We start from the raw sequence: 23,512 nt of genomic DNA on the forward strand, positions 1-23,512 counted from the left end.
GGATCAAAACACCATTATTTGCTCATTCTATACCGGGTGTAGTGGTGAGATGCAAAGAGACATGAATGCATCGGCCAATGGAGCATTGTTGGAGAAGAGCCACGAGGAGGCCGCCCACATCATTGAAAATTTAGCCGCAAATAGCTACCAATTTCCGGGGGAGAGGACTATTTTGAAGAAGGTGGCGGCTACAACAAGCTCGGATCCAATAGCTCTTTTGACGGCTCAATTGACCGCTATGAATAGCAAGATTGATGCTATGTCAATATCAAGAGTAGAACCCGTGGTTGAAGAACAAACTAGCTTTGAGGATGTGAACTACATCAACAACAACAACAACCGAGGCTATGGGAACTTCCGGCCCCAACAACAAGGTGGCTATCAAGGACAAGGGCAATACAATCAAGGGTTTCAAGCAAATCGTCACCCGAATCTTTCCTATGGTAATCCCAATAACTTCTTGCAACCACCGCCCGGATTTGCGGTGAGTGATGGCATGATCAAGGAAGAGAAGAAGCTCAACCTTGAAGAGATCTTAATGAAATTCATAACGGCCACTCAAGCCCACATGACGAGAACCGATTTAAGGTTAGAGGCTCAAGCAACCCAATTGAAAATGCTTGAGATGAAAGTGGGACAAATTGCCGAATCCTTAAGCAACCAACATCAAAAGGGGCAATTTCCGAGTAACACCGTTGTGAATCCAAAAGAACATTGCAAGGCTATCACTATAAGAAGTGGGAAGATACTTGAAGAGTCCAAGATACCTCCGGAAGTCAAGAACAATGATGAGAACATTTCCTCAAAAATGCAAGGCGATAAGGAGAAGGAGAAAGATGTGTACAAGGCACCACCACCTTATTGCCCACCAATTCCATTCCCTCAAAGACTTCAAAAGAAAAATGTGGAGAGTGAGTTCTCTAAATTCCTTGAGATCTTTCGGAAGGTACACATCAACATCCCCCTTGTTGAAGCTTTGCAACAAATGCCCAAGTATGCAAAATTTCTCAAGGAAGTTCTATCCAAGAAGAAGAAATTAGAAGAATTTGAGACGGTCAACCTCACCGAAGAATGTTGTGCCATTCTTCAAAAGAAGCTACCCATCAAGATCAAGGATCCCGGGAGCTTTACTATCCCATGTGATGTTGGAAATGGTCGTTTTGGAAAGGCCTTGTGTGATTTGGGAGCAAGCATAAATTTGATGCCTCTCTCCATCTTCAACAAGCTTGAAATAGGAACCATTAAGCCAACCACGATTGCTTTGCAAATGGCGGACCGTTCCGTTTCATATCCAAAAGGGATAGTGGAGGATGTCTTGGTGAGAGTTGACAAATTCATTTTTCCGGTGGATTTTGTGGTGTTGGATATGGTTGAGGACAAGGATGTACCTTTGATCCTTGGACGTCCATTCTTGGTGACGGGGAGGGCCCTAATTGATGTTGCAAAGGGCAAGCTCACATTGAGAGTGAATGATGAGAGTGTTACCTTCTCAATCCACAAAGCTCCCAAGCACAAAGATGGGGAAGAAAGAATGAGAGTGGAGGAATGCAAATTGATGCAAGTGATTGAACCTTGCATCAACATGAAAGAAAAATTGAAGGGAGAAAGGAAAGAGGAGGAAGCCCAAGGCTTGGAGTTGAAACTTCTCCCCACACACTTGAAGTATGCATTCTTTGGTGAGAATGAGATACATCCAATGGGGCAAGACCGTGTACTCCAACTCAAAGAGTTAGATGAGTATCACGCATTTGAGAAGTCAAGCCTCTACAAAGAGAGGACAACAAGTGCTAATGACGAGATGATGCACAAACGGGAGTTTGCACCCGATGATGAAGTCCTTCTGCTCACCTTCCGTCAATCACTACCTCCGGAAAAGCCAAGATCAAAATGGACGGGTCCTTTCAAAATCAACAAAGTTTTCAACAATGGAGCAATTGAATTGAGAAAGAAGGATGAAAGAACCTTTGTGGTTGAGAAGGAAAGAATCAAGGCATTTTTGCCCTTGAAACCAAAAGTTGAAGTGTTCGTTGGAACCACCCCCGAGCCATAACACCATCATGGAGACGTCTAGCTCATGACGTTAAACTAAGCGCTAGTTGGGAGGCACCCCAACAAGGTACCCTTTAATTTTTGTATGGTTTATTTTTTTTTATATGTTAGTTTTTTTTGTGAGTCCGAGACAACTTCTCCTTCTCTTTTCTTCCAAACTCATTTTCACTTTGTGTGAAATAAGTTTGGGGGGAGGGGAGAGATGGATTAGTTGTCTCATCTATCTTAAGCTTTACTTGTTTTTGTTTGTTTTAGTATTGTTGTCTTGTTTTTGTTATTGTTGAATAAATGAAAGCTTGAGAGTTAGTTGGGTTGATATTTTTGTTTTTGTTTTGCTTGGGATAATTGTATCAAACTTTGTGATGTTGATTGAATGTCATTGGGCTTATGATATGAATCGTTTCTTGGAAAAATTGTGTGTATCACTTGTGGATTATGCATGAAAAGTTTGAACTTGTGACAAGTGAGTTAAATGTTTTGCCTCCAAGAACTTGAAAATGAGCTTGTAAGAATTGAGCCTTTGATTGTCATACATTTACAATCTCATTTTGTTCTTGAGTGTAAATCATTTGAGCATGTGTGTTGATCTCTAGAACTTGCCATGAGTCCTTTCTTGAAAATAAAAGTAGATGTGTTGTTAATATTGAAGTGATTTAAGGCCATCTTTGTTAGCCACTTACCTCAAATTGTGTCCAAATTCTCATTTGATCCTAGTTTACCCCTTTCGTGCCTTGTAGCCTTTCTTTTAATGAACCAATGATAAAGGGGTAGAACTTAGAGTGTTAGTGGTTGCTTTGATGAAAATGGTTGGAAAATGATTGAAATTGCTTGTCAAACTTCGATTGAGTGAAAATCACTAGTCTCCTATAAGCTCAAAAAGAAAAAGAAAGAAAAATGAAGAGACATGTGAATAAAATAGTACAAAGGGGAGTGATTTGCCTTTTGAATCATGGTCTTGATAAGTATTCATAGGGTGAAAAGGAAGAAAAGTGGGGATATTGGTTGATTGATTAGAAAAGAACAATGGTGAATATGACATATTCAATTTGGGAATTGTATGGGATATGAGTCACTTTGCCTATAAACACCTCACCTCACCAAAGAGCTCTCATTGCAACCTAAATAGAAGCCCTTTTTGATCTTTATTTGTAACACATTGAAGTATAGAGAGTTAGGATAAATGGCAAGCTTATGGTAGATTGCATACTTGTTTCAATTTGAGTGCAAACACGTCCATTCTAAACACTTGAGAGTTGAGTGCGTCATTGAAACATCCACTTTGTTAGGATTCAAGCTTGGAGGTTATAATATTGAACTCATTATCACTTGTGACTTCTTGGAATGCATTTCTACTTGTGATGCACTTTTGAAAGATTTTTTGTAAAATTTGAAGCCCTTGAAATGACACCAATTCATGCTCACATGTTTGTTTACTTTTATTTCTCTTCTCTTCGTCGTTTGGGGACAAACAACACTTTAAGTTTGGGGGTTCCCTCCACAGCCTTTAGATTTGGAGTTGGGTTGGGGTACAGTCTTCCCCCTCTATTACCTCGTTGCTTATTTGGGCATTGGTTCGAGAAATGCCCCGCTTGTCCACATGTATAGCAGCTATTACTACCAGCCTTACAAATTCTAGTATGCATTTTATTGCATTTGGAACACAGTGGAATTCCCTGTTGTCCCAAAGGTAGTTTGACATTTCCAGAGAATTGTTGCTGACCTGGTCCTTGCCACGTCCTCTTGTTGGGCTGATTTTGATATTCCCACTTTCTTTTTCCTTTTGGAGTTGAGTTTTGATTAGCAAAAGGTGGATTCATAGGTGCTCGCGGCTTCGCCTGGTACTGAGGTGGCTCTGGTGCTTGAGGTGTCTTCTCGGGCTGCATAGCTAGTTCCATGTCAAGTGCCCTATTCAGATCTTCAGCATAAGTTAAAGTATCTTGACTGACTCAACTAGAAACACCTCTAGTTTGACTTGCAATAGAACAAGGACATCCTAGTGATGGTAAGCTAACCCAATGTCATCTCTCAAGGAAGATCTTTAAGGGCTTTTAATTGTGTCACACGAAAACTGTAAACTATGATTATTAAACTAAAGCTTGGAAAGTAAATTTACGTGAAATTAAACTTAACTAGGCGAAAAGGAATTATTAACTAACGCATGTGAATTAAACTTAACTAAAAACTTAATCTTAAAATTATCTAGGCGAATTAAACTATTAAACCCTAGGCAAGAATTAAACCAACTTAAAGTAAAGAATTAACTAGGCAATTTAAATTTAAATAAATTTAATTAAAACTTCTAATCAAATCTAACTAGGCAGAAACTAAATTGCATAATTTAAAGTGCATAATTTAAATTGCAGAATTTAAAGGAAACAGAGGTAAAAGCAAATAAATAAACTTAATAAAAGAAATACTGTAAATCGTCTCGGGAAGTAATCTGTCACGTAATTACAACTCTAAACGGGAACTAATCTAAAACATGAATTAAAAGAACTATATTAAACTAACTAAGAACAGAAATCGAAACTAGCACTAGAAAAGCAATAAACCTAAGCTTTAGCTAACATGGCGGAAATTAGAGATTAAGGCAAAAGGGTTTTATCTAACTACACGCCTGGAGGCAGAAGGATTATTTTACAATGAATAACTAAGCCCTATTTATAGACTTCAAATCCCTCTTGATCACCATGGAAATTGCCATGCAAAGTAGAACTCTAAAGGCAATAAAATCGTGCAAGATAAGGCAACTCCAGCTGGATGCGCGCCATGGAAAACACTCCTTCTTTGGCCAACAATCGCAGCTCTGGCGGGAATAACTCTGCTCTGGAAAGGTCGGCTCTGGTCCGCTACAGCGCTATCTTCGCAGCTCTGCTCTGACGAGCGTCTCTGCTCTGGCGCACTTCTCTGCTCTGGTGCGCTTCTCTGCTCTGGCAGAGGACTTCTCTGCTCTGGCATAGGACTTCTCTGCTCTGGCAGCGGACTTCTCTTGGGAAGTTCAGCTCTTGTTGATTTCGGTTTTGACTCTGCAATTCAGCTCTGCCCTGCTCTGCAAAGTGTGCCTAAAAACGCCATTCTTAACCCCAAAATCTCCAAAATTGCACTCTTCCATCTATAAAACCTAAATCTCCTGCAAAGCATAAAACAACACATAAAATGCACCAATTTCCAGAAGATTATCTTTAAAATAAGCTCACTCGAACCCCAAAATTTAGAACAATTAAGCATCAATCAACCCCCCCACACTAAGCCTTTTGCTTGTCCTCAAGCAAAATCCATATGAATCCTAGGAAGAGATTGATTTCAACGATGCTTATTTCCAATCCAAACTTTCACAAAGTCAATTCAAGATTTTACAATCAACACACATCTCTCGATCATGCAAGTAACTCAAAGTTTAAGAAGCAACAGAACAGTAATGTAAGCAATTCGATCAGACCCAATTCTCCGCTAGAAGTGAATTCCCTAATGTGATCGCCTTTATAATCAATATCACCATTTTTCACACTTTGTGTGCTTGAGATTTCGACAGTTGAGCCATAATTCGTGAAATAAAAAACATTTGGATGTACTCCAAAGTCTTTTCACGTGGTTTCTCATGCTCATAGTTAGACTAGAGGAGCAGAGACCCAGAGCTGTCACGTTTTCAGAACAGGCCAGATGTTTCAGAGCTGGCAAAATTAGAGCTGATTTTCAGCATTTTTCACAGATAAGATACGATCGTAGGCAATCACAATGACAACACTCCTTCTAGCATCTACCGGACAAATCACATTTTACTAACTTACAAAAGTGTTGCAACAAAACTCATAATTCTTTGCACAATCAAGAAACATATATCAAAAGTAAAATAAGAATAACCACCAAACAAACACAAACCCGAAATTCACATCGAAAACCATCTCTTCTTCCACAAATTCATAAAAATTCGCACGATTCAAAGACCAAAAACTAAGCACAGAAAGACTAATCTCGCCCAATTGAAAATATAAGCACAACAAAACACCCCCCACACTTAAAGCATGCCATGTCCTCAGGGCAGAAAAGAAATACGAAGAGTGTAGAAAACGTCCCTGATTAGCGGCAATGAAAAATTGAAGCATCGTGAGAGGCGGTGAAGAGTGGAGTTTGTGGTCGATGCAGAAATTGCAGCGCTGAAAAAAAATTATTAGCACCCAAAAATCAAAGTATCCGCACAAGCAACCAAAACTTAGGAAAACACACAACAAAAACGGAAAAGAAAGAACAAGAAAAACAAAACCAAAAACAAAACCAAACCACGGTGGGTTGCCTCCCACCAAGCGCTAGTTTTAGAGTTGCCAGCCCGACGTAGAGGATCCCTTAACCAAAATCGCTATGAAACGTCAGCTGAATTAGTCCTCGTGAAAGCACATCATCCTCCAGTTCAGCTGCGGGTCCTCTTAATGAGCAAGCAGAGCTCATTGCTTCCATCATTCTCTCGAACCAAGAGCTATGTCGAGATCTTTCCTCTTTCTTCTCTTCCAAAGGTGGTACACTCTGCACTCTTAGCACGGTACCATCCTTGCATGGCAGCACATCAGCCCGTTCTTCATTAACGGTGTCATCCTCTTTCACGGTAGTTGGCACCTCATGAACGGCATTAACGTCGATTGGAAGCTTGGCCAAAAATTGATCTTCAATGGCTTCCTCATCCTGCAAATTATCAAGAAAATTTTGTATAATTTTGTCCTCTTCCGGGCTGGTGCACATCAGTTTCTCCTCAGCACAATTCTGGTACGTGCTGTTCTGAGCTGGGGCGCTGTTCAGAGCTGTTCGAAGAATTTCTGCTCTGTCCTCCAGCGGCAGGGCTGGAATAGTCAGCGCTAGCGGAATAGGCATAGCTGAAGTAGTCAGCACTGGCGGAATCGGCATAGATGGAGTAATCAACGCTGGCGGAATAGGCATAGATGGAGTAATCAGCGCTGGCGGAATAGGCATAGATGGAGTAATCAGCGCTGGCGGAATAGGCAGAGCTGGTGAAAGACAGTTAGCTCTGAAAATTTCTACTTCTTTCTCCTGGTCAGCAATCTCCACAAGAGAACAGATATGCATTGAAGAGTTAGAAATAATAGGCTTTTTATTAAAAACGGAGAATGTTACCGATCTACCAGACCCGACCATGCTCAAAGTTCCAGAACCCACATCAATACGCGTTTGGGTAGTAGCCATAAAAGGCCGACCAAGTAGAACAAGTTGCCCATTCTTTCCTATAATGCCATGCCCTGCCTCGAGCACCACAAAATCGGCTAGCACCGTGATTCCTCTCACCATGACTTCAACATCTTTTAAAATACCACGAGTGCTACAATTTGCCCCATCAGCTAGTTGAAGTCTTGTTTTCGTGCTTTTAAGCTCCTCTTCCTTCCTGCCCAATTTCTGAAAAATGGCATACGGCATCAAATTGACTGCCGCACCCAAGTCTAAGATGCCTGTGAATTCTCCAGCTCGACCCAAACCAATACCAATAATGAAACTCCCTGGATCTTCTTTCTTTGGCAATGGTTGGGTTGGATCAACAATTGATGGTGGCAGAGGCGGGCTGGGCTTCGGTGGTTGATATGGCGTACTTGATTTGTGAAGTTTCTGCTCTGGCCTTATCAACTCTGGTGCTCTCTTCTGCTCCGTCATCCTTCTCCTCTGCTCTGGCTGCCATTCCAGAGCTGGCTGCCTAGTCTGCTTTGGCATCCTTGCCAGAGCTAGCACTTGATGAGTTTGGCTCTGCTGCTGCTGTAGCTGGTCCAGCGCGCCTGACAGTTGCCCCACAGTTATCTCGAGGATTTTGATAGTGGCAGCTTGAGACTCCATACTTTGCTTGGTCATCTCAAAGTTTTGCTTACTAACCTCCATAAAAGCCTGCATAGTCTCCTCCAGGGACTGTTTTTGCAGAGGCATTGGCTGTTGTAGAGAATTCTGGAATTGTTGAGCAGGCTGAAAATTCCCTTAGTGCTGACCTCTCCATCCACCATTGCTTTGATTATAATTTATGCTCTTCGCAGGGACAGGTGCAGCTTCCGTATGGCTCATCTTGAGCTGTTGTACTTCGCGCATGATTGAGGCCAATTGTTTCTGCATCTCAAACTGGTTCGTCTCAGCGCTGGCCTCAACTTTCTTTGCATGGACCAACTTTTGTTGAGAGCTCTCCGCCAATGTTTTAAATATTTCCTTAAGCTCTGCCACAGTCTTCCGAGCTATGTTCCCTCCTGCAGTGCTGTCCACCATAAATTGGGCAGTTTGCACTAACCCGTCGTAGAAAAATTGCATCAACATCACGTTGAGAAATTGATGTTGCGGGCACTGGCAGAGAAGTTCTTGGAATCTTTCCCAAGCTTCATGAAAGGGCTCGTCCATTCCTTGGGTGAATTCCATGATTTGCGACCTTAGCTCCTGAGTCTTGTGGCTGGGATAGTATTTTAGCATGAATTTCTCACAAGCTTCTCCCCAAGTGGTGATAGAGTTGGGTGGCAGAGTTAGCATCCATGTTCTCGCCCGATCTTTAAGTGCATAGGGGAAGCACTTGAGCTTAAGTTGGTCCTCCGTGAGATTCAGCAATGGAATGGTTTGAACTTGTGTGCAAAAATCACGGATGAATTGTAGGGCATCTTCACTCGGCATCCCATGGAACAGAGGTAAAAGACTTGAATCATTCGGCTTTAGATTGTAATTTCTGACGGCGGTGGGAAGCACAATAGCCGATGTGTTGGTGTCTCCGATGACGGGCCGGGTGAAATCTCCCATGTACTCCATATTCTGCGCCATCTCTTCTTTGTTTGTGTCCTGCTCTACACGGTCAGAGCTGGCTTCAGAGTGCGCCTCAGAATCCGAGTCAGAGTATAACACGTCTGCTCTTATATGTGTGCGAGTGTTATCCAGCGGGGGAGTTAGTTTTCTTTTCAGACTACGGCGTCCCTGCATACACAACACTTAACACACGTATAAAACGCACCGGGTGGGGGGAAAAGAAAAGTAAAAACAAAAACGTAAAGTAAAGAAAACAAGAAAAACAGAAAGAAAAGTGACACAACTAAAACGCCTAAAACCTTCCCCGGCAACGGCGCCAAAATTTGACTCAACTATAAACACCTCTAGTTTGACTTGCAATAGAACAAGGACATCCTAGTGATGGTAAGCTAACCCAATGTCGTCTCTCAAGGAAGATCTTTAAGGGCTTTTAATTGTGTCACACGAACACTGTAAACTATGATTATTAAACTAAAGCTTGGAAAGTAAATTTACGTGAAATTAAACTTAACTAGGCGAAAAGGAATTATTAACTAACGCTTGTGAATTAAACTTAACTAAAAACTTAATCTTAAAATTATCTAGGCGAATTAAACTATTAAACCCTAGGCAAGAATTAAACCAACTTAAAGTAAAGAATTAACTAGGCAATTTAAGATGGTATAAAAAATAGGCTGAGAAAGCAGAAGACGGGTACTAGAAAATCTGATCACAAACAGCTGTCGCCTTCGGAGGATTATATTAATAAGAGGCTTGCTTCGGCAATGGAAGCGGGACAACAACCGCGTGCTTATATGGTCGATAATGGAGTTTCCTCTAGTACTCGGACTATGACTAACATTGTGAATAAGAGTTGGGATTCTGAAGTGGTTTCGGGGTTTCCCCCAACCACGAACCTCTAACTGTTTTTATGAATATGTTAGTTTGGAACGCCCGAGGGCTCTCGGACGAATTTAAACTCACTCTTAAGGAACATTGCCGTTCCTTTTCTCCTATGGTGGTTGGTATTCTAGGAACCGAAAGTCAGATTTCACAAGATTTTGGATGGTTTTTGGCGTTCCATTAATATGGTTCCTTGTCATCAAAATTCCCGGCTTCCTAAACGTTCGAACATTTGGGTTTTTACTCATCCAGATGTTGCTGCGGTGGTTGTTTTCTCTTCTGATCAAGCTGTTATTATTGATTGTGTCTGGAATTGTCAAAGATTTAAAGTTGCCATTATCCATGGTTCGAACTCGCATGTATTACGTCGTCAGCTTTGGATTGATCTTCTCAGTTTTGTCGGTGGTTCTACTATCTTTGCCGGGGATTTCAATGCTGTGAAAGGCGCCAATGAGCGTAGTAGTGACTGCATGCCTAGTGCTACTTCTTGTCGTGATTTTTGCGATTTTATTGATGCGACGGGATTAATTGAGTCTCCTACTGTGGGCCTTCAATTTACTTGGTCGGGTAGACGGTTTATGCCTACTCATGTTGAATCCAAATTGGACAGAGTGCTTTTTTCTTCGGAGTTTGCTGCTAATTGGAGTAATGTTTACACTCAGGTTCTTCCCCGGTTAACCTCTGATCATTCTCCTATCATTTTGCGCTGTTGTCCTGCTCTTCCTCCAGGGCCGCGGTTTTTTAAATTTCTTAGCATGTGGACTCTTCATGATTCGTTTTTGGATGTTGTGAAAAACTCTTGGTTTGAGGATGTCCAAAGTTACTGCCCGATCTTCACTGTAATGACAAAGATCAAGCGTTTGCGTGGTGTGCTCAAACAGTGGAACAAATCGGAGTTTGGGAATGTTGACGCAATGATTGCGGCTTCACAGGATCATTTGCTTCAGGTTCAATCGCAGATTGGGGTGCAAGGCTATACTTCGGTTTTGTTTGACGAGGAGGTGTCTGCTCAAGCTAAAATCAATAGTGCGTTGACTAGAAAAAACAATCTTCTTCAGCAAAAGAGCAGAGTGTCGTGGCTCACTGATGGCGACCGTAACACGGCCTTCTTCCATAATATGCTCAAATACAAAAAGAAACCGCATCTTATTTCTCATTTGACTATTGAGGGGGAAATTGTTTATAATCAAGATACTATTGGCGAACATATCATTGATCATTTTTCTTCTCTTTTCAAGGAGGACAACCAGGAGGCCTTGGATATCGTTAATATTGAGGGTGTGATTGATGAGGTGGTGGAAGATCAGTACAATGCGTTGCTTGTTAAGACCCCTGATGAGGATTAGATTAAAGCTGCGGTGTTCAGCATGGAGTCTAATAGCTCGCCTGGTCCGGATGGATTTTCAGGCAAATTCTTTCAAGTTTGCTGGGACATTATTAAGCACGACATTTGGAAAGCAGTTACTGCTTTTTTCGAGAGGTCTTACCTGCCGGTTGGCTGCAACTCTAGCGTTATGATTCTCTTGCCTAAGAAGGACATTGTGAACACGGTCGGTGATCTTCGGCCCATTGTTCTCTCTAACTTCTTTTTCAAGATTATTTCTAAAATCCTTGCTTCTCGTCTTGGAGTTGTCGCTGCTAAGTATGTGAGTAAGAACCAATTTGGCTTCATTAGTGGTAGATCGATACATGATTGTATCATGCTGGGTTCGGAAGGTATTAATTGCATGAGGAGGTCAGGTGGTGGTCTTAATATGGCTTGTAAAATTGACATTAGAAAAGCCTTCGACACGATTCGTTGGGATTTTCTTCTGGCGGTCCTTAGAGTTGGTGGGTATGACGCTAAATTCATTAATTGGATCAAGATCATTCTGGAGTATGCTCGTCTCTCCATTCTCTACAATGGTCGGCTGCATGGTTACTTTGCTTGCTCTCGTGGCGTCAGACAAGGAGATCCTCTTTCTCCCATTCTTTTTGGGATAGCTGAAGATGTCCTTAGTATGCTCTTCAATAACTGTGTTTCCTCTGGTCACATTACTCCGATGAATATGTGTAGAGCACGTCCTTTTCCTACACATCTCCTTTATGCTGATGATATTCTGGTTTTCTGCAAAGCCACGGAGCAGAATGCGCGTACTATTCGGAACATTCTCAGCTTTTATGGTTCTATCTCTGGCCAGTTCTATAGTCCTGAAAAATCTCATGTATATTACTCTGATCGGGTTCCTATTTCTTTGAAGAGAGCTATTGGGAGATGCATTGATTTTACTCATGGCTCTCTACCCTTCACTTATCTCGGGGTTCCTTTATTTGTTGGAAGGGTTAGAGCCTCTTTTCTCAGGCACATACATGATCGTATTGTTCAGAAGTTTGCTCGGTGGCGTGGCAGACTTCTATCTATGGCTGGCCGTGTTTGTTTGGTGAAGTCGGTTATTCAGAGCTCTCTCACTCATTCCATGATGATCTATCGTTGGCCACGCTCTCTTTTGAAGACTCTTGATGCTAAGTGTCGGAATTTTATTTGGTCTGGGAATACTGAAAAACACGCTACTTGTACTGTCGCTTGGGCTAGGGTTTGTGCCACCAAGGATGAAGGTGGTCTTGGCATTCGTTCTTTCTCTTTGATGAATAAGAGTTTTCTTATGAAGAGAGCTTGGAGCGTTATCTGTGGTGATGATTTTGGTATTGATATTATGAGACACAGATACCTTAAAACTTTCGGCCAGGTGAAATCCATTGCGGCGCCTTCTTCTGTCTGGCTTGGTCTTAGAGCGGAAATTGCGCCGTTAGTCAACAATTCTTACTGTTACATTGGCACGGGCGAATACACCAATTTCTGGAATGATGATTGGGTTGGCTATTCTATTGCTAGGAAGTGTGGCGTGCCTCATTATGTTCAGGATTTTCTCAATTTTTCGGTTGCCGACTATTTCTTTGATGGGATATGGTATTTTACTCAGGAGTTTGTGGATGTTTTTCCAGATGTGGTGTGTGACATTCTTCTTATCTCGGTTGGTGATGGCCATGACACTAGATTTTGGAAGCCTTCCTTACATGGGAATGTCACTTCTTCCCTTGCTTTTTCCCATCATTGACATCGGTTTCCGGCGGTTCGTTGGGGCACTTGGATTTGGGAAAAATACATTCCAACGCGTCGTTCTATCACTTGTTGGAGATTACTACATAGGCGTCTTCCTACGTATGACAATCTCATTTGTCATGGCCTTATTATGCCTAACTACTGTCCTTTTTGTTTTAAAGCTGATGAGACTATTGAGCACTTATTTTGGGATTGTAGTAGAGTTCGCTCGGTTTGGTTGGAATTTTTGGGTTGGTTTAATCATAGCATGGATTCTCAAATTTCGGATATTATGAGTATGTTGGTGGCTGCGTGGAACTCCTCTTTCAGTTCGCAACTGGCTTGTTTTTGGAAAGCGGGCATTATCACTTTGATTTGGAGTATTTGGAAACAGCGTAATTGCTGTATTTTTTATGATGGTAAATTCAATGATAAATGTTTGTTGCAATCGGTTAAGATTGCTTTTCGTGAGATGGAGCAGAACTTCAAGCTTGGTTCAATGAATAACACTTGGGAAGATCTCTCAATCCTCAGAAAAATTGGTGTTAAGGGGAGGGCGGCCCTTCCTCCGGATTTCATCAACGTTTATTGGTGGCCTCCTTCCAATCACTGGATTAAGGTAAATACGGATGGTTCAGCTGCGGGCGCGCCGGACGCTATAGCTGCAGGGGGTGTGTTCAGGGACAAATTTAGTTGGGCTTCGCGGCTGCTTTCACGTTAAAGGGGGGGTCGGTTATGCTTTTGAGGCGGAACTTTTGGCTGTCATTACTGCGATTCAGATTGCTAATACGAGACATTGGTTTTCTCTTTGGGTAGAATCTGATTCGACTTACATTGTGCATCTTCTCTCGGAGAGGTCTTTGCTCGTTCCCTGGCGTTTTCGCACCTCTTGGAACCAGATTCTTTCTTTGTTGACGAAGTTCAATTTGCAAGTAACTCATATCTATAGGGAAGGAAACAAGCCTGCTGATATTATGGCGAACAATAGTATGGAGGAAGGGTGGTGGCCGAGTGAAATTGAGGCTATCAAAGCGGTGGTCCGTCGTGATATGTCTTCCCACAGCCATATTCGTGTGGTGTCTTAGCTTGTGTTTTGATGTTGCAGGTGAATGGTGTTTTATCTTTCGGTTTGCTTCCTTTCCTCGCGGGTTTTTTGTCGATCTGTTGGTGGGTGTTAGGGCGGCTTCTGGTTTGGTCTGTTTTTAGAGAGTTGTTTTGGGTGACCTCCTGGCTTTTTTATAACTCTTGGGTGCGCTCAAAGTTAGAGTCAGGTGGGACGGGCCTTTTTGGTAGCTTGGCGATAATTTCTGATTATCGGCCTTGTGTTTCTTGGAGACGACAAGTTCTGGTCATTGATATGTCGTGCTCTGCTCCGGATGGAGTCAATTTTCTCGATCAAAGCTTGACGGAGGAGTGTTTTCTGGCTCTTAACACTATTTCTTCTCATCGGCTTTTTGGTAAGCACTTGGTGGGCAGCCCCTTGTGGGTGCCGTTTCTGGCGTGGTTACGGATTCCAGGTGCTGGGCGTCTGGTGTTAGGTTGGTTTTTGGTTTGGATTGCTTTTAGAGTGTTGTTTTGGGTGACCTCCTGGCGTTTTTATAGCTTTTGGGTGCGCTCAAAGTTAGGGTCAGGGGGGACGGGCCTTTTTGGTAGCTTGGCGATCTTCTTTGATTATCGGCCTTGTGTTTTTTGGAGACGACAAGTTCTGGTCATTGATATGTCGTGCTCCACTCCGGATGGAGTCACTTTTCACGATCATCGCTTCACGACGGCATGTTTTCTGGGTCTTAAAGCTATTTCACCTCTTCGGCTTTTTGGTAAACACTTGGTGGGCAATCCCTTTTGGAATTTTCAGGTGCAGTTTCTAGCGTGGACTATGCCCGCCGATGCGTGGAGCTGTTGGTTGCTCTGGTTTTCGGTTTTTCCTAGTTTTTTTATGCTTGTTCTTGTGTTAGGCAGTGTTGGCATGAGCGATGTGGTTCTGCGTTGTTTTTCAGTTTTTTTCGTTGCTTTCTTTCCGTGTTAGTGAGCCGAGAATATTTAGGGACGATGGTTCGGCTGGAGTTTCTGAAGTATTCTCAACTCAGCTCGCTAACTTTTTCTCTTAGACGGGTACTCTTTTTCCTTGCTATGTTTTTCCCTTTCGGGTTTTCCTAGCAAGGTTTTAATGAGGCTCGGCCCTTAGTCTGCTTTTCTGTGCATTCATGGGTTCTTTAGGTTTTCTTTTTCTAATAAAATTTATTTTTAATTAACTAGGCAATTTAAATTTAATTAAAACTTCTAATCTAATCTAACTACGCAGAAACTAAATTGCATAATTTAAAGTGCATAATTTAAATTGCAGAATTTAAAGGAAACGCAGGTAAAAGCAAATAAATAAACTTAATAAAAGAAATACCGTAAATCGTCTCGGGAAGTAATCTGTCATGTAATTACAACTCTAAACGGGAACTAATCTAAAACATGAATTAAAAGAACTATATTAAACTAACTAAGAACAGAAATCGAAACTAGCACTAGAAAAGCAATAAACCTAAGCTTTAGCTAACTTGGCGGAAACTAGAGATTAAGGCAAAAGGGTTTTATCTAACTACACGCCTGGAGGCAGAAGGATTATTTTACAATGAATAACTAAGCCCTATTTATAGACTTCAAATCCCTCTTGATCACCATGGAAATTGCCATGCAAAGTAGAACTCTAAAGGCAATAAAATCGTGCAAGATAAGGCAACTCCAGCTGGATGCGCGCCATGGAAAACACTCATTCTTTGGCCAACAATCGCAGTTATGGCGGGAATAACTCTGCTCTGGAAAGGTCGGCTCTGGTCCGCTACAGCGCTATCTTCGCAGCTCTGCTCTGACGAGCGTCTCTGCTCTAGCGGACTTCTCTAGGGAAGTTCAGCTCTTGTTGATTTCGGTTTTGACTCTGCAATTCAGCTCTGCTCTGCTCTGCAAAGTGTGCCTAAAAACGCCATTCTTAACCCCAAAATCTCCAAAATTGCACTCTTCCATCTATAAAACCTAAATCTCCTGCAAAGCATAAAACAACACATAAAATGCACCAATTTCCAGAAGATTATCTTTAAAATAAGCTCACTCGAACCCCAAAATTTAGAACAATTAAGCATCAATCATTGACTTGCCAATATCACTCGGATATCTTATCTCAGACCAACACAGAAAAGTTCAGACATCTTTTCATCTGTGTCTACTTTATATGGAGCATAACGAGCTAAGTCGTAGAATTCACAGTCATACTCTGCAACAGTCTGCTTTCCTTGTTTCAAATTAGTAAATTCCATTTCCTTTTGCTTACGATAACTTCGGGGAACATATTTGTCAACAAGAGCATTTTTGAATTGCTCCCAAGTCAAATTCTCAATTTGTTCCGGAGTGTAGGTCCTTTGCCTAGCCTTCCACCAGTAGTCAGCTGAACCTTTTAGCTGAAACGATGTGCATAAAAGACGTTCTTGATCATTACACCTTAGGAAACGAAAGATTCGCTCCATAGATCGGATCCATTCCTCAGCCTCTGTTGGATTTCCAGTCCCACTAAAAGTAGGTGGGTTCTGACGAAGAAAAAGTTCTTCTATTCTCCTTTCAGGTGGTGGAGATGGAGGTGGTGTAGGTTCCTGATCATATATACAAAGTCTATATTAAATATATCATCATTGCAAAGTCTATATTAAATACATCATCATTGCAAAATAACTCATACTTAAGCAATTCACATTTAACTCAACAAATAGTAACTCATGAAATTTGCTAAATGACCGCGTAGGTCATCATCATATATCATCAGGTAAAAGCTGCCTCCTCGGAGGACTTTTACAAAATAGCAGGGATATGTACAGCAAAAATCCCTAGTACTAATCCTGATGTTCTACTATATAAACATCACAACTAGTACTATACCACGGTGCGGTCTGCTAGACTCCGCATTCGTATCATCAAAACATATATATACATCTACACACCACACATAGCTATATACATCTATGTACATACATAAAGTTACTACACCTTCTATCTAACCATCATCAAGGAGTAGCTAACATCTGCTCATGCTGCACTGGACTCACTAGGCTCCGTCTCTATCTCGCCCTCATGTCATGGAACCTCGTGAACTCTCACATCGTTACCTGCAGAATCCCTCCTCAAGAAAACATGCATCATCTGACCGTGTGTCTCTGCCTCGTGTTTATCATCCGAGTCGACTACCACATCCGCTTAATTTAGATCTATCGGCTCTCGACGTATAGTTCCAACAGTCGGCTGCATCCCGGGAGAATCCATATGGTCTCGAGGTACACCAGGCAGTCTGGAAGGTCCAGCTTCAAACTTGTTGCAGGTGCGGGTTTTGAGGATGGTACAGTCGGAAGTGTTTGTTGAGGAGTTGTCTCACTATCAGAGGAAACCACTATGTAAATCGGTGTAGGAGAACGAAGTAGGGCAGCTATCTCGTCATCAGTGTCAGACTCAAGGAGTGGGGCCACCTGAACTGGCTCGGACGGCACATACGGAGCAGGGTCATCTCGTGGTAAGAAATCGGCAATTCCTCCTCCAGCTTGGATGTAGTCTCCTGGTAACGTGTATGGTCCATAAGGAGCTGCCCCATAGCAGAAATACTGATAACTAACCGCGGCTACGAAACCTGGAAAATCTACATACAGGTCGTACTCCTCACCATAATAGTATAAGTAGTCTGTGGCAATGGAGGTCGCCCAACCCTTCCAGTCGGATGGAAGTAGAGTCAGTCGAATAATGCCATCATACGAGGAGATCCCATACATGCTAGCTGCCAACCAGTGCTCGTGGAAGTGGGCAAGAAATTCCCCCAATGTGTCTCTCCAGCACATGCCATAGTGGAGGTACTCCCAACGAATCTCATCCCGTGTCGCTCTAGTACTAACCCTCTTCCTTGCGGTACGTAGGGTACGAGCCATCCTGCCCAATATAACTTTACAACTTAGTTTAACATAATACCCATAAAAACTAACTCCTAATAAATCTCCCAAATCATGAAATAGTTCACTTAAATAACACATACTTGAATAATTAAATATTCATCTAAACCACTTACAAAATCATAACAAGTTTAAAATGAACAATAATCCAAAACAATCTCATAAATAGCATCATCCATCATTTCATTTATCAGAAACTCAAACTCTATAAATCACATCATAATTTTTTTTTATTTTTTTTAGAACAAAAATAATTTAAACTCATACCTGATTAAGCTGGATGAGATGGTGTGCTGAGCATTCATCATTAATATCCTAGTAGTCTAGAGATACAATATAGACTAAACTCAAAATAAATTAGGCTTAGAGCAAAGGGCCTTCTCTGATACCACTTTGTCGCAGCCCGGCCTAGGAGAACGATAGCTAGACCAGGTATCGTACGACTAACGTGGAGAAACGAGAGATGAAAAGTAATTGAAAGGAAACTAAGACAAATAAAAAATTAACAACTCACATATATAATCAATGAATTTCAAGAGGTTCGTCACCATCAAACTTTCACAAAAGAAGTTTAAACGAAATAAACATCATAACCAAGATTTGTCAAGCTCATATACAGGTTAAGGTTTTAAAACATTCTACAACACGCAAAAGTGATAAGAGAAATAAAGTGTTGCAGCGGAGTACATCATTGGACATTATGTATGAAGACACAACATCCTGAGCCTATTACTATTAATTTACAAAAACAAAAAGCTCCAGCTCAGCACACTTCCATCTTCATCCCAACTTAACATGCACATTTAGAAAGATATGCAGGGCTGAGTACCAAAAGCACTCAGTGAACATGTGCCGAAAATATTTGAAACTTTGCATGATAATGCTATATATTGAACTTGCCACTTTAAGCAATACACAAGGGATTTTCTGAAGCAACCTGTGTTTGATGTACTATTTTTACATAGTAATTGAAAGTGTATGCGCAGACTAAGTTCCCATATAAGTAAGTATCATATCTACTAATCTCAATAAACACGTTGAGAAGTAGGCCTCCTTCCCAAACGTAACGACAAGCTAACTCAAGGTTAACCGTCACCTTGTGTACACAAATCCCGACTCGCTCAGGACCCGAATTCGTTCTTCTATGTAGATGGTATCATACAAATGTCAAATATTGGCAAGTCAACAATTTGAAAATAAATGCATACACTTAAACTTTATATAATAAAGTATGCATCTTTGTTTCTTGAGTTAGTAAGCCCACCTGATATGTTTCTCTTACTTCGTACTCTAGTGTCAGGCTCGTTCCTAGCCGGAGCCTTTAGATAGATAAAGATTTTTTTTTGTAAGAAAAATAAGTAAGGAAATATATATATAAATATAATATTACAACAATAACTCATATTTGCTATTCACTTATCATCCTAACATTTCCTCACATCATATCATCAATACAATAACACCGCTCACTCCTCTTAACTCAATAAGAAAAAAGAATAAGCTCAAAGATGTTTGTCAATTCTCAATTAATATATACATATTTAGTTTAATAAACTAATATCTTTAATCATCTCAATCTCCTTAAAAGAAACCTCAATTAATGAGCTAAAATTAAACTCCACCAATGCTACTACTCTCAACTATATGCATAAACATAGCAACTTTATCACTTCTCTGCTCTTTATACAATAGAGCTTTATAAAAGAATTGGGTAGTAGGGTTGTTCTAATCTCAATAATTAATAAAATCACATCATAATATACATATCTCCATCAAACAATAGCATGTGAACCTTCTTAACTCAAAGCCATAATTTTCACTAAACTAACAAAATCAATCTCCCAAACTATGTGGTGTAAACTCATAATAAACTCATATATGACATAGTTCCAGCTCAAGAACACATATATGAACTCAATTACTCAAGAACATAATCAAAATTTTCGAACTCAAACCTAGGGTTTATACTAACTTGAGTAAAATCAAAATTAAGTAACAATTAACACAATTAATCACCACAATCCGGCTTAGGAACATCAAAAACATAATATATCTCAATATTTATACCATACTTCAACTCCAACATTAAATCCCCAAATTTTTCGAAAACCCTAGATTTTAAAACATAAATTTTCTTCATGCTATACTTGTAGGAAAACAGAGAATCGAAGAAATTCACCTTTTCTTTTAAAGTAGTGCAGCTTCTGCTTGAGATTTCTCTACGAATTCAACTTGAAAGAGGAAGATGATGGTTCTGTTTTCTTTTGGGAGAAAAGTCAAGAGTCCAGGAACAAGGGAAAATGAGATTTCTCAATTCTAATACACTTATTTAACTATCCCCTTTTTTGGGGGGGACTTGTGCCCTAAGAATTAAAATATTTGATGCAATGTAATTTAGAATCCAATTTGGTGCCCTCTACTGATCAGCCCACTTAGGAAATAATAATAAATAAAATGTAACTTTAATATCTCATATATTGGAAAGGTAGTTAACACACTAGCTAATTGTTTATTGAAATTAATAAATTAAAAACAAACTTAAAGAAATATTTTCCAACTACTAAATTAATAGAGCTAATCACCCACTATTCTATCAAAACTATTCACATCCATGAAGAAACAAGTAAATAAATATTCACCTATTATTCTCACTATTGATTTAATAATTGATATTGATTACTTAAATTAATAAACTCATTAGTAACTAATACTCAATTAATTAAATAACATCTCAAGCTATTTAATTCCTTTAACAAATATATATACTAATAAAAATATTATAAAATATACGGGGTATTACAGGTTGTACCATCGGGAGTCCTTCTCAGGGCTGTACCATCGGGAGTCCTCATTAGGGTGTGATATGTTCATTCTTAAAGCTATCCCCGTGTGATATGCTTGGGTTCTAAATCACCCAACGGTGAATAAAGCCACCTCTATGGTGTGTTCCTAAATCGTCCAACGATGATATTTCTCGTCTGCTATCTTTACTCTTTGGAACTCAATAAAGGACACTCTCAATCAAGTATCGGTACTCTCACGCACTAGTCTTCTCACGCACCCAATAACAGAGTATGTCGGTCAGATTTGATAATTATCTATGTTGGTCTTTCTCACACTATCAAAATATTATGTCTCTCTGCCTTGACGAGGTTACATATAATATCGGTATCTTCTTGTGACGACCTTCTTATTCGCCCAACACAAAGTATTCATATTGCTCACCTATTCAAGTGTTGGTTTTCTTATGCGCTCAAAGAAATGAAAGTTGATCACCTTTGACGATGTTCAAAAATCAAAAGAGAAATCAAGCCTGCAACGACGACTCTAAAATCAAGGAAAAATTCTTATCTTTGTTGATTTACAGAGCTAAAATTTCTTATGTGATTGACAATTTGCAGGGCTAGAATATTTTGTCTTTGATTGTTTTGCAAAGCTAAAATATTTAATCTTTGATGAGTTACGGGGTTGCAGGGCCGAAGTATTTTGACTTTGCTACTGTGCAAAGTGAAAACATCTCGTCTTAAGTGAGTGGCGGAGCTAAAATATCATGGTTGTTAGGTAGACTTGGGAGAGCAGCACAACATTGGCTCTAGCAATAACTTCACTGGTTGAACACGAAGGAGACACAGTTCAACCAAACTGGGGGAGAAGTAGCTGATGAGGAGTAAAATACGCACCAACGATGTGCTTAACAGGGTTGAAATATTTCTCTTTATTATTATTATTATTATTATTATTATTATTATTATTATTATTATTATTATTATTATTATTATTATTATTATTATTATTATTATTATTTGATGCAGCGCTGACTTGACAAAGCTGACTTTATCAATCGAGAGTTATCGTGGCAGCTTAACCTGGCTCTCGCCTTGGAAAAGCTTAGCTCTGTCTTCCAGCTATGTCTCGTGCCAGCTCAATTCCAGGACGAAGATTAGTGTAATAAGGCTTGGGCCTAATTGTTTGAGTTAATGAACCCAAGTATTAATGAATGGGCTTTAGGGGTCAAGTTTACTTTATAGCTTATAAATAGGGCTCTTATAAGTATTTTTAGGCTATGCTCTATTCATCTCTCAATTATGTAAATGTAATCACACACAAACTATAGTAAAATACTGGGGCAACCTCCGTGAACGTAGATCAATATGATCGAACCATGTATATTCTTATGTCGTCTTATATTTTTATATTTTTATTATTGGAATTATTTCTGAACTCGTCACACATGATACAGTCAGGGGAAGAAGAAAGAATGTAAGACATCATGGAAGACTTGGGCTATGAACATCACGGTCAACTCACTTTAATGAAAGCCTAGATTTAAACTCTTTTGTAATGCATCAAATGTGGCTGACTTAGTCTATAGTTTAGAATCCTTTGGTACATTTTGAAAAATCTTAGTTGTAAAAAACCAAAGGCCTTAGTCACTCCTTTTTGTAAGGACTGAGGCCTATTTTTTGTAACATTACATGCTCAATCAATGTAAAAAATGATGCAACATTTTGTAAAATAACAAGGCAGCAATTCAAAGCCAACAACAAGCAATTCAAAGAGTCAGGGAAAGAACAGTGCAGACAACAACAAGCTCAAAACATAGCAACCCATCACAAAACATCAAGTTGAGAACAAAGCAACTCATCACAGAATACACAAGGCAGAAGCAAAAACACATGAAGGCTTAACGAAACGGGGCTACATAAGATGACAGCCTTAAACACATCTCCTCGTATGGAATCATCGATGTGGTTTTATGGCCAAAATGGCAACACAAATTAGGGTTCACGAATGCAAAATCAGGAGCCAACATAACATCATCATAGCCACAACTAGATTTCAACCTCAAATCCACATCATGCTCTTTCTCATTACACATGCAACAAAAAACAACAATTTCTAGAGGCTTACAAGTAAAAGGAATTTCCTCACCCGTTTGTAGAAGGGAAAATAGATTCCCAACATTAGATCTAGCACCCTCTAGAATCCATACACGAGTTTCCCCGCAATTTTTGCCTCTTCCTCTTTACCAACCACCGCCTTTTCTTCTTTAGCAACCACCGGCTCCGGCAGATCGGTTTCAGGAACCACGGTCTCTGGTACATCGATTTCCGGAACCAGTGTATTTGGCATCAAACCCCTCTCGAACCACCTCCTATCTGCCCTCTCGAAGAGAATGGGAAAGTAGCCACCAAGATCTAGCAAATTTTCAGATCCATCGGAATATTGCAAATCGGAGTCGTAGCCATCGCTTAGAGGATCGATTTCGACGGAATCGATCATTAAATGGTCAGATTCCGTACAAATCGAAGTGGGGTTTGGAGTATACATCACGGCGAGCTTTCACAGAGGTGGGTTGCGGTTGAGGGGTGGAGAGTCGGCGACAGAGGTAGAAGACAATGGGTGGAGAGAAGTTGACTAGGGTTTGCGCCGCTAGAGAGAGAAGAATGAGAGGAATGGCCGATGTGAAATACAATAAGGCATATTAAGATTTATTTAGAGGGTATATCTCTCTTAATTAATTGTCAAAGTTTAATTAATAAACCCCTAAATATTTCTAAAATTAAGATTGGGCATATTCTAGTAGGACGTTTTAAAAAGAAAAACGAGTCTATTTGAATGGAACAAAAAGAGTAATATTCATCATCTTCTTAAAATTCATATCATTAATAAAGTGGAAATTGTATCGTGGACCAAGGAAATAAATTATTTAATTTCAATGCTGATGGTACATAAGTGTGTGGTAATATAAATAATACTCCCTCCGTCCGCCAAA

General features: G+C 40.3%; 1 protein-coding gene across 3 annotated transcripts; it reads right to left on the reverse strand.

Annotated features, from left to right (window-relative positions):
• Positions 1–16,530: 16,530 nt before the first annotated feature.
• Positions 16,531–22,798, reverse strand: LOC130997877 (uncharacterized). 3 transcript variants are annotated; one of them, XR_009093238.1, is made up of 3 exons: positions 19,916–21,472; positions 19,001–19,055; positions 16,531–17,716 (listed from the first exon to the last, which is right to left on the reverse strand). XR_009093238.1 is itself a non-coding variant. In XM_057923306.1 (2 exons), exon 2 carries the CDS (start codon positions 17,713–17,715, stop codon positions 17,011–17,013), a length of 705 nt encoding a protein of 234 aa, XP_057779289.1. In that variant the 5' UTR covers position 17,716; positions 22,669–22,798; the 3' UTR covers positions 16,531–17,010. The 3 variants fall into 3 exon arrangements, 2 of the variants coding, with proteins under 2 accessions (XP_057779289.1, XP_057779290.1); XM_057923306.1 differs by lacking the exons at positions 19,001–19,055; positions 19,916–21,472 and adding an exon at positions 22,669–22,798; XM_057923307.1 differs by lacking the exon at positions 19,001–19,055 and having other exon boundaries at positions 19,916–21,465.
• Between the last annotated feature and the right edge of the window lie 714 nt (positions 22,799–23,512).

This window comes from Salvia miltiorrhiza, chromosome 8 (assembly GCF_028751815.1).
Source record: "Salvia miltiorrhiza cultivar Shanhuang (shh) chromosome 8, IMPLAD_Smil_shh, whole genome shotgun sequence".
Lineage (NCBI taxonomy): Eukaryota > Viridiplantae > Streptophyta > Magnoliopsida > Lamiales > Lamiaceae > Salvia > Salvia miltiorrhiza.